The sequence below is a fragment of the Oreochromis aureus genome, linkage group 18 (assembly GCF_013358895.1).
Source record: "Oreochromis aureus strain Israel breed Guangdong linkage group 18, ZZ_aureus, whole genome shotgun sequence".
NCBI classification, from domain to species: Eukaryota; Metazoa; Chordata; class Actinopteri; order Cichliformes; family Cichlidae; genus Oreochromis; species Oreochromis aureus.
The window spans coordinates 1,513,535-1,525,853 of NC_052959.1; the positions used below are offsets into that span (position 1 = coordinate 1,513,535).

The 12,319-nt window shown below is 39.2% G+C and overlaps 1 protein-coding gene across 1 annotated transcript; it reads left to right on the plus strand.

Moving 5' to 3' along the window:
• Positions 1-2,687: 2,687 nt before the first annotated feature.
• ccr12a (chemokine (C-C motif) receptor 12a) lies at positions 2,688-11,073 on the plus strand. Its single transcript, XM_031747543.2, has 2 exons — positions 2,688-2,854; positions 8,090-11,073. The coding sequence occupies exon 2, from the start codon at positions 8,104-8,106 to the stop codon at positions 9,184-9,186; it is 1,083 nt and encodes a 360-aa protein (XP_031603403.1). The 5' UTR covers positions 2,688-2,854; positions 8,090-8,103; the 3' UTR covers positions 9,187-11,073.
• Positions 11,074-12,319: the final 1,246 nt, after the last annotated feature.

A 12,319-nucleotide genomic window follows, 5' to 3' on the forward strand; every position in this document is an offset into this window, starting at 1 on the left:
CCTGATCTGACATCCTGGCTTCCCCTTGCTGTTGAATTTGTGTTGTACCTCATCACTCGCTCTGAGTTGCCTCTTCTGAATGTTGAACGACGAGATGTTTCGATGTTAGTGTAGATGGTTCAAAGATTCCATACGACCCACATCCTCTTCATGTAACCCCTTCTGCTTTTTACCTGGGCATTAGCATCCCATTATATATTAGCATTCTATTATTATAGAGTATACTGTACAATATAAAGCACCTTGAGGCGACTTTTGTTGTGATTTGGCGCTATATAAATAAAATTGAATTGAATTGAATTGAATATATCAGATGTATATGTTATATGACAACATGAAAACAATAAAATTCTGAAATCTCTACTTTTACGTCCAGCTTGCACTGGGACAGTTTGTGTGAGGCGGCAGGAATGAGAATCAGCACTTCCAAGTCTGAGGCCACGGTCCTCAGCTGGAAAAGGGTGGAGATGCTGCCCCAGGTGGAGGAGTTTAAGTATCTTGGGGTCTTGTTCATGAGTGAGGGGAGCAGGAGATCCATAGATGGATTGGTGATGCAGACACTGTACCGGTCCATCGTGGTTAAAAGCAAAGCTCCCAATTTACTACATCCCTACCCTCACCTGTGGTCATGAGCTTTGGGGAGTGACCAAAAGAATGGGATCACAGATATGTGTGATGGAAATGAGCTTTCTCTGAAGGGTGGCTGGCAACTCCCTTAGAGATGGGGTGAGGGGCTCAGAGTAGAGCCGCTGCTACTGAAAGGAGCCAGGTGAGGTGGTTCGGGCATCTGACAAGGATGCCTCCTTTGTGAGGTGCAGGCATGTCCCACCAGAAGGCATACCTGGTGCTGCTGCCACCACAGAAGAAAATGAAATCAATAGATACTTCTTTGGTAGATCACTTACTCTGCACTAAATGTCATGATGCATGCTCAATCATCCAGGTAGCTTTTAAACCACAAAACACGCTGCACCAAAAACTTGTCCACCCCATGGATCGGGTCCTCCAACACAAACAGAGTAACATAGTGTACGCTGTTAAGTGCAGGAGGATTGGCAGGATTTATACATCGTGGAAACTAAACAAGTTCTGACTAAGAAGATGACACAACACAGCAGAGCCACCTCGTCAGGCCAGGACTCTGCAGTCTATTTACACCTACAGGCCAGTGGACACTTTCAATGATGAGGATGTACACATCCTGGACAGGGAGGAACGCTGGTTTGAGCGCCGAGTCAAGGAGGACATTTACGTGAAAAGGGAAAGACCATCTCTGAATGGAGGAGGGGGCCTAAGGGTACATCTGTCACCATCTTACAATGCTGTGATTGCAGCCATTCCCCAACTCTCTGTGAATGGGACTCATGGACATTGATCAGTGGGCCTTTTTAGTATTACTACTATTATTATTAATAATAATAATAATAATTGTTCATTCAGTGGTGCTGGTTTCAGTCATTGTGCAAATGTCCTGTTTATAAGGTTGGAAACCTGCAGTCAGCTCAGACTGAAGACGTCACCTGACAATGTTGACGAAACACTGAAAATATCCAGATGAGCAGAATCAAGCTTTGGGACTCTGTACTAAACATTACCCAATAGTTAAATTGTTTCACGTATAATATTGAAACAACTGAAATTAAAGAAAGATATGTGTCTCAGCAGTTAGTGAAGTCATAATCATTTTATAAATATAAACAATATCTTTTTCAACATCAGTTTTATTTAGTTTTATTTAACAACACTTTGATTCGTCCATTTTTCTGCAGACAGTCTGAAGGGTGGTGTTGCTTCAGGGACAGATATCAGGTATGAAAAGAAATGATTGTTCAAGCAAATTAGCAGCTGTTTCACACCTTTTCTTTTTTTTCTAGTTCCAGGAAAGAAGCACATATGTTCTTGTTAAGTGTGTGTGTGTGTGTTGTGTGTGTGTGTGTTTGGGGTTTGGGGGGGGGGGTGTAAATCTGAATCATTTCACCAACAGCTTTCTTAAGCTTCCTCTCGGCCCATGTGTTTTGTCTGATGTGGCGTCAAACTGGAGTTTATAGTTCTGTTGTATTATAATTATATAATTATATTTATATAATTGTAGATGTAGATGTGAATTCTCCACCTGCTCAGAAAACTGTCGAGGATATTGGAAAACTTTATCCATCTTTATAGACACACGACTGTCCCTGTCACATGGGTTCTTTTATCCCCACACAATGTCCTAATAAAACAACAACTTGCATTAGTTTCAGATCTCTCATGTAGTTTGTATATTACTCTTTCCAAAGTGGCAGCAATCTTCTGACTGAAGTTACCTTTAACTTCTCTTTCCTATTATTGGAAAGAGAAGCAAAACTGAAATATGTGTGCAAAGAGGAAGAAGAAAGGAAGTGGTATCAGATATGATCAACTATCATTATTACACAGAAGTTTTACACCTTTGCAACCCAACATTTTCCTTATTAGCTATAATGCTTTAGGGCAGTTTTTTAAAGGTTAAAACCGTGCTTTAAGATGTAGAGATAATTACAAAATTTTCCACACATATCAATTATTTTGTATGTGCTATTTTGCCATGTTTACCGGAAGTGTTTAAAGCCAATATAAATACAGTCACAACTGAAGTCTAAAGAAAAAAATAGTTGTTTGCATTAGTCTTTTCTTTGTCTCTTTAAAAGTGAATCAGATTATTTGGAGACTGCTGGATTCCACCCTTTTTCTGCTCACACTCTACACTCTGCAGGTCTGCTCTGAGACATCCCCTTTAAACACTCGCTGATCACTGACAAATTCAGTTGCCGTGAATCTTCCAGTGGCTCAGCATTCTTGGGTTCCTTGTTGTCCATTTTGCACTCTCTCCACGGTGAGTTTGATTGCCTTTAAGACATTAAAATCAAGGATTTTATTTTTTTCAAAAATAGGTGTAATATTTATATGTAACTAAAACTTCTTTATTAACTCTAAATATTCAAAGCTGGAGAATGAGATGTAGAATAAATGCAGAGGGAAGATGAAGGGGTTTTCTTAATCATGTCAAACAAAGCAGAGGGCTGTACTTAAAACTCAAAACCACAATTTTACAAGTAGTTTTGATATTAATAGTCACAGTAACCTGATTCATGCTTACAAACTGAACTGCTAATGTAATAGGTCCAGTTACTACATATAGTTTTGTCTGTGTGAAAAAATAAAAGTATCATTAACATTTTATGATGATGTGTATTTCAACACACACACTTTTTTGTTGTTGTTTTCTTATTATATTGCTTATTGTTTATAACTATTTATGAATAAATAGGCAACTGTTGTGGAAACAGATGTTTCCATGGGAACTTGTGTTATGGAAACATCTGTTTCCAAAACTAAAACAACTGATCAAAATAATATACACTGATAATGATAATGCTCCTTTAACAATGATAGCACTCAAGATTACAGTAAGCATGCTTGTGCAGGTATTAGCTGATTTATGAGTTAACATTGTAATAGATTATTTATATATCCAGTTTTTAGCTAATAGCTCTTTGGGACTAACAAGGTTTGCTCAAAGACACTTTATTATACACATCAAAATGCTTCTGTTTATTGTTTTTACTTAATTAAAGTAATGGGCATAAATTAAGTGTTTTTGCAACAGGTTACTAGTAACAAATTGCTTAAAGATACAATTTCAAATTGTTTTTTTGAATGGTCTGTTATGTGTAGACGGAGCGCTGGTTCATATCTGGTGTCTTTTTATGTGTGAGTGATTCATCGCTCAGTGTAAACTTTCCCGTGAAAATAGCAATGCACAAAGCGTCAACTGACAGTGAGTGAAAAGGCGTCCGATGTCCAGTGAGTAAACTCTGAAAGATCTTCAGAAAGCTTGGACGTCATTGCTGATGAACGCTTTTTAAAAACAATTTCAAACCATGGCTCTTTGAAAGCAACATTTAAATAAATAAGGGCTGGCTTAAGACTTTTGCACAGTACTGTAACTCATGGCATATAACCCTTTTATTACACTTTTGACTTTAAATCAACCTTTAACGATTCTTAATAATAAAAGTAAAACCGTACCGATGTTTTAATGTAAACTCCCTGCAATAAGAACAGAATGCAGTGTTGAACATTGTACAGCAGGTTAAACTGAGGTCTGCACCAGCAGTGAAACGAGATGTCATATCACTCCACATCGCTTTTCTTTTGGTATGTGAACTGCAGTCTGAAGATCAAAGCTGCTACATGGTTTCTGTTAATGCCTGCTGCGGTTATATGACAAAATACTGAAATCTATTCATTTCAATGAAGGGGAAACATTACGCAGAACACTTACTTGTGCAAGACTTGCAGATTTCTTCTAATGAGAAACTTAAAGATCTGGACAGCACTGACCTTTACCAGTTATCATGCTCCGTTTTATTACCACTTTTTAAATAAAACAAAACTGACTGTTTAAGTCCATGAGGGTAAAGCCTGCCCAAACATGATTTGTTAATCGCACTTAGAATGCAAATGGATTACAAAGTTCCACCATCTTTCCCCCACCTTATCTTGCATATTTTTGTGTGTAGTCCAGATTGGAATTTTGGAATACACACAATTCCCATGGACTTAAATGCAACAGTAATATAAGGTATTAACTGTTAATGTTATGTGATGTGAATGTGAATTGAATGTAATGTAGATTATAATACGTCACAAAGGTGGTTCATGAGAAACACAGTACGATTGTGTGAATCATATGATTTCATGATATGTAACTCTGAAAGTAACTGACATAATGTTCAGAGTTTGAGTTTTCTGCTGATCCGTGACGGTATCCCGTTGGTTTTACCTGTTTGTGTCGTGATTGGGAGAGGGCGTGGCTCTGACCACGCGCGAGACACTTTGCTTCATTGTGTCACTAAAGTTAACAGCTGGTGTGAGTGCTTTGCAACAGAGTGTGTGTGAACTTACAATCCCGACAATCTCTCCGCAGTGCAGAAGTGTGTGCACGACCATAAAAGCTGGTTTTATGGCCGTCAGTGTGTTCGCCGTCCGCTGCACGCGCCAGAATCGTTGTGGTGTTTGCTTATTAACGGACACACTACCCCACCTAGTTGGTCGAAACTGAAATAAGAGGATTTAAACGCAGTATAGCGGGTGGTGGGTTACATGTGTAGCTGTTTTTAACTATTAGCAAGCAGTCAGCTCCAGTTTAGTGCAATAAAAAAGCTGCAGTGTTGCTGTGACAAAGTCTCGTGTTTGTTCTTGTTCCCGAGTGATGAGCAGTGATGGGAATAACGGCTCCAAGTAACGTTTTCAGCAACGAGTAATCTAACTAATTACTACTCCTATCGTTACAACGCCGTTACCGTTACTAACAAGAAAATGCGGTGCGGTCGCGTTACCATTTTTCAACAAACAGACGGTTGAAGCTGTGTTGAGCTTACCGCATCTTATATCAGTTAAAGTAGCTGACTACGTAAGTAATCTGGGCGCTACAGCTTTAAGCAGCTGTGCGCGCTCCCGCGGACAGACGATCACTTTTTGGCACAACACCTGGAGCTCAGGGGGCAAAACAATCGCATGAGTGCTGCTGTTTGACTGAGGAAGAATAAAGTAGTCGTGGTAAGCCAATCACATGACCACTTCAAGATGACAAAGCAACAAGGTGATATATACCAGTTTATAAATTGTGCTGATAGGCCACGTAAAACCAGAGTCATGATAAACAAGATATACGCGGCATTTTTTCCTCAATAGTTTCGCCACGTTTACTGTCTAAGGACAGCGCTAGCAAGCGCAAGCTCTGCTTATGCAGACATAAGCATAAGCAGAGAGTAACAAAAACAACAAAAGAACAGGGGAAGTTTTAGGAGTGACGGCCAGAGAGAGAGAGAGACAGCAGAAAAAGAGAGAGAGAGAGTTTTGAGATGTGAGAGAGCTGTGACGTTTGGAGTGTGTAGTTAATGTGTTGTCTTGTGGATAGTTTTGTGTTGTGTGTCAGAACAATGAGGCGACTGCTGTCTCCAGGTAGAAACAGGAGTGATACACCTGCTGCTGTCAGACCTGCAGGTATCAGGCTGGGATGTTCTCCTTTATAGTGGACAGAAATATTTGGAGTGGCACAAATAATTCGTGTGGCATCTTATTGAATGCAGAACAGCTGATTGTTGTGTAAATAGTTTGAAATGGTCATAAAAAAAGGGTAAAAGGTAAATGGCTGCAAATAACTTTATTGTTTGCAAAACTTGTGCATAGGATTTTAAAATTGACAATTTATATTTGCATTTAAAGTTATGAAATATGATTCATTAAAGATGTTTGTGGTTGTTACAGTAAAAAATATAACTTTTTCTACTTGGATTTTATGTTTTTTGTCTGATTTTAGATCAATTGTGTTAACACAGTATGTCAAAATAAAAACATAACTGTAAATTCAGACACGTGAGGTTGTGCTGAAAAGGATGATACCAAACAAGGCAAATAAATAGTTTTTAAAGGTGAAATGTGGAGGGAAAATCAAAAGTAGTCAAAAATGGCCAATTATACCCTGGACCCCAGAGGGTTAAACGTGTTGTTGTTGTTTTTTTAAAGTAACGCAATAGTTACTTTTCAAGTATTTTTAGAATCTTGTAACTCAGTTACTAACTCAGTTACTTTTTTGAAGAAGTAACTAGTAACTATAATTAATTACTTTTTCAAAGTAACTTGCCCAACACTGGTGATGAGCAGGTAGCATGACGTGGATGAGCAAACTGGTGCAGAGTTTGGAGAGGTGGCTGACCCAGAAGCCAAAGCTTTCAAACTACCAGTCACACTCATTTTGTTTCATGGCTTTCCTCTGAGAGCTCTTTGCACTAAAAGACCCGGTTAAAGTTAAAGGAATCTAATCATGATGCCTCCTGGGATACTCTAATCAAACAGTGCATAGGTGGGTGGGTACTTAAACAAATCAGTTATTTTTCTACTAACAAAGCTGTAATGTTTTAAACGTAAATAACTTGTATATACAGAATGTTCTATCATGGATGTAGCAAGCAGGACACCCATCTACAGGGTAACATCCCAACAAGGTCCAAGTCTACTATAACTCTGCTACCTCCCAGCTCGCTGTCTGGTATTCTCTTACATGCATCAGATTATATTGAAGTAATGTGTTTGACAAAGTGTTAGGATCAATATGAAATCTGGAAAAAATTCAGAGGAAGAAATTTTATTTCAGTTTGAGGTCTGATGAAACTGCAGTGGCAAGTTACAAATCTGAGGTATTTATAAATATTTTATTGTTTTTTGCAAAAGAGCACTTTTAATAATCACGTTATGTTGGGATGAGCCTGGTTAATGTAACAATCTGGAATAAAGCCTATTCCAGATTGCCAAATTGCAAATACAACAGCCTGCTCTAAAGTTCAAATGTAAATGAGCCTCTTTCACTGAAAATGAGTCATTTCTTTGGTAGAACTATTACACACCAGTGGAGAGGATCAGGACTTTTTTAAGTGTTTCAGTCAGCAGTTTCTCTTCTCAGTTTTGAAACAAATGAACACAACAGGATGGAGTATGCAAGACTGATTGGGTTAGTTATTTCATAATGCTACTCTGTCCTTTTATCTTTGAAAGGAGTGCCTTATATTGATCTTCAATAGTCCTGGCCATTTTTGTACCTGTTAAACTAATTATGTGTCTGATAATATATAGCATAAAGTTGGGATGCTCTGTGAAATAGAGATAAAAGCAGAATGCAGTAATCTGCTAATCTCATCAACCTGTGAGAAGGTGTAATAAACTTGTTTGGAGCCGATTGCTCCTGCATGAAAAAACCATCAGAAACTAATTATTACTGTGAATCTTACATGTGTCCGAAGGAATCATACATTAGATTGATTACGTGTGCACTGATTTACATTAGTGTACAAATATAGTGGCATAGCTAGTTATATAGGTATGGGAATAATGGCATATTATGCTGTTCCTGAGATCCTTTGAGATGTTTTAGCAGAACCCTGTCTGGCAGTGCCTAAACTCATCAAATGTTCCTTCTGGCTTGGGTGCTGTGGGTTCTCTGACTTGTGTTTTATAAGCATTTTTTTGTGCAGACTAAAACAAGTCTTTAATGTTTCTTGTGCCACAGGGTAAACCGCAGCCATGGACGATGGAGATGACCAATATAGTATCTTTTTGGATCTGTTTAACACCACAGAGACGACTGACCAAAGCTACGTGGTCAGTGAAACTGTCCAGCTCTGTGACAAGAATAGTGTCAATGAATTTGGTGCAAAATTCATCCCAGTTTTCTACTATGTCAATTTCCTCTTGAGTTACCTTGGCAACGGGCTTGTCCTCGCCATCATCTACAAGTATGAGAAGCTCAGCACAGTGACAAACATCTTCCTCCTGAATTTGGTCCTGTCCAATATCCTCTTTGCCGCCAGCCTCCCTTTCTGGGCCACGTACCATCTGTCTGAGTGGATGTTTGGAAATGCCCTATGTAAGATGGTCAGCAGTGCCTACTTTATTGGTTTCTACAGTTCCATCCTCTTCCTTACACTTATGACATTTGACAGATACCTAGCAGTGGTGCATGCAGTGGCAGCTGCCAAGAGCAGGAAAAAGCTATATGCTATCATTGCATCTGTGATCGTTTGGTGCATCAGTATTGCAGCGAGTGTCAAAGAGCTTGTTCTTCGAAACGTCTGGAAGCATGCTGTTAACGGACTGATGTGCGAGGAGTCCGGATTCTCAGATGATACGATGAAGCGCTGGCATCTTTTCAGTTACTACCAGCAATTTCTGCTCTTCTTTCTTCTCCCCCTGTTCATGGTGATGTACTGCTACATCAGCATCACCATACGCATCATGTCCACCCGCATGAAAGAAAAGTGCCGTGCCATAAAGCTCATATTTGTCATCATCTTCACATTCTTCGCCTGCTGGACTCCATATAATATCGTCATACTTCTTCGAGCAATACAGATCTCCAGTTCCACTGAAGAATCGTGTTCTAGTGCAGAAAGCTTAGACTATGCACTTTATGTGACCCGAAACATAGCCTATTTGTATTGTTGCATTAGTCCTGTGTTTTACACCTTTCTAGGAAAGAAGTTCCAGAGCCACTTCAAAAGGCTGGTGGGTAAGAAGATTCCTTGTTTGAAGAGACACATTACCTTCAATAGCCAGAGCACCAGGACAACGTCACAGCGGACACCACACTCTTTATATGAGTACTAAACACCCACATGTTTGTTGGTCTATTGTTGTAAGGTCTCTCACTGATGCATTCTTTAGGCCACCTGTCACCAATGTAACTGGCAAAGGTCAGAGATGATTGCTACAATCATTTCCCCGCAGCACATATCTAACCAAATCAGTCTGGCCCAGTGTTCGGTGTGTTGCGTTACAAAGTAATCACATTTAATTTTTCAGTAATGCAGTAATGTAACATTTTACTGTAGCAAATTCAGTAATTACATTAGTTCCAATTATGTTGGTACTTACAAAGGTTCTTCAGTTATCTAAGTAAGTACAAGTTTGTTTTTACACATTTCACACACAGATGTCACAAGAGACGTATCTGTGCACCAAGCAGATACAAAAACAAAATCTAACATTTTTTTTTTTTCTTCCTACTACTTGAACAACTGATTTCAGTTCATGTGCAAGTGGAGGAAAATCCTGGAGCTTTTGGGAGATGTGGACATGACTTTTATTTTTCTTGTATAATAGCATGGTAGTACAGTGCAAACTGCATCCAGGGCAGAAAAAACTCTTTATACTGCTAACACAACTTTGGCTCAATCATCAGCTCTGACAGCATGCTAATGCAACGCTAGCTGAGAACCCAGAGTGATTTTAAAGCTGAGTCTTTGCCAACCCAAGCTCAGCAGCCAGACCTTGAACTGCAACAGGTACCAAAAAGTGATTAGCAGTCAAACTTCCAGTGTGCTGTGGCGACCGCTTTGAAGACTCTTTGGGCTGGTTTCATCTTTGCTTTGTGTTGTCAGATTTGTGTTCATATGTAAGTACTAGAAAGAAATCATATGGGTAGCCTAATATGCAACGAATTTTTCTCTTATTAAACATAAACATTGTAGAAATACTGTTAAAGTGTACTTTTATTTGACACCCACAGACACTGATACAATTATTAGGCTACTTAAAAATATATTGCCTTGAATTATAATGCATGTGGAACTTTGATATTCTGAGTCTTTGTTTCACTTCACTCCACACGGCTCTCAACAGATGATCAATTTTTGCAAAAAAAAAAAGTTTTCCCTAATAATAAATAATCTTTAGTTGACTTAAAATACTCGTTGCGCCTCTCTGTCAGATTAAGTTTTAAACCTGCTTCATGTTTGTCACTTGTTTAAATCAAGAGTGCCTAATTGAAATCATCCAGTAATGTTCTATTTGGGTTAACATGTATTAGACTCACATTCAAGAACAGCTATGAAATTATTTTTGATATGCATACTTCATGTGTTATGTTACAGACATATCTACCATAGTTATGCTATAGAATTATGATTATGTGTTGCCAAAATGAAAAAAATGATTGTCTGGTCAGTCAGAAAAAAATTTCAGGCAGCAGAGCAGAGTGGGATCATATATTTAAGAAAGTGCGAGCTAACAGCTATCTGTGTTTGCTGGATAAAGTGATGTTGGTATTAATCGTTTGTAGGTGTTATGTGGATGTAGCCAAATAGCTGAATGAAAAGACCAACCCAGTAATGTGTTTTCTTACTCCCAGCACACAGGATGCTACTGGAAACATGTATTATTACCAGGCCAATATGTAGTTATGTCATAAACCCATATGTTATTCACAATACAGAAAACATTGCACATTTAAACTGAGACACTGGCCATCAAATTCAAAATGAATTATTTGATTTGACACAGCGTCCACCCTTTTTGGAACTGGGATTGCATTTCAACAGTTTAAAGCTACTGAATGATGACGTTTTGGCTACTTCTCCACCTACCGCATATTTCTGTATTCTGCTTTATGATTTGATGGTTTTTATATTGACTGTTCTTGTATTGTAACATAATGTATATTTTTGTGATGCATCTATATCTTTTAAATAAACTGTATGGATGATTCAAACTGTTCCTCACTGCCTTCTGTCCTTTTATGGAAACATTTCTTACCATTGTGGGAGTCTTAGCAAATGACCAGATTAGTTCCCTTTTCTGACAGAACATCTGGTTGTCGCTTCCTGTCACATACGCATGTTCTAGTGAATCACCTCATGCAACAGGACAAAATAACTATGTATTGCAGTAACATGTTGAAATGATGAAATAGGCTTAGTTATCTGTATAGTGTGAGTCAGCGTTGTTACAAATGTTGTTAGTCATTTTCATAAACACTGTCCTGAGGATTTGGATGGCCATCACCCTGAGCACACCGTATCTACTGAGCTGGGTTGGGTCTGGTATGCTCCACCACTGTCGGCTTACAGCAAGAAGGTTCCTAGCTAAAAACCCAGCTGGGGCCCATTGATACTGGGATGGTGTGACAGGTAGGAGGCAGGACACGACCACGATTCAGCATTCAATGACATCTTTATTCACGGTTGCTGTACAAACCACAGCTGCAGGTCTCCGCTCACAGCTTGAAATCCAAATCAGCAACAACAAAACAACAGGCCCTAGTTCATTTATGTGCAGGGGAGGAGTGATGTGCTGATTCCGCTCAGGTGCACCAACCTCCCCCACAGCCAGGTAGCAGGCTGAGCAGGTAGGTAGGTAGACTTGGTCTGCAGTGAGTTCCAACCTCACATATAGGATACTAAACTATGACTTGTTTACCAAGTCATGAATGCAGGGAAGCTATGCACTGGCCAACTCAGCGACTTCAGAAACCCTGAATGACCATGGCAGACAGCTACAATGGATGACTCCAGAATTTTCCATTCATTAAATAAAACCTCTGCACAGCATCTAACCAAGTCAAGAATAACGTAGAGGAGGTTTGTGTATCATATCAGAGTCTACAATGAAGAGGCACTTTTACAGATGGAAATAGAAAGGGTTTACAGCATGGTGTGACCCACCGGTTACACTCAAGAACAGGAAGGCCAGATTAGACTGATCTGCAAGCTACACAGTTCTCAAAAAAAACCCCGATGACTGGAAGAGAAATGGCCAAAGCATACCTCATCATCTGTCAACGAGTTTGGAGGCAGTGTTATGGCATGGGCATGTATAGCTGCCAGTGGAACCAGGCTACTGAATTCTGAGGTGTACAGAGTCATATTCTCTGCTCAGACTTAACCAAATGCTGCAAATCTGATCAGACAGTACGTTACAGTGCAAATGAAAAATGACCCAAATCACACAGCAAAACCGAAAG

Bases quoted from the DNA above. Each gene is read 5' to 3' on its own strand.
- ccr12a (XM_031747543.2), top strand. From the start codon at position 8,104: ATGGACGATGGAGATGACCAATATAGTATCTTTTTGGATCTGTTTAAC.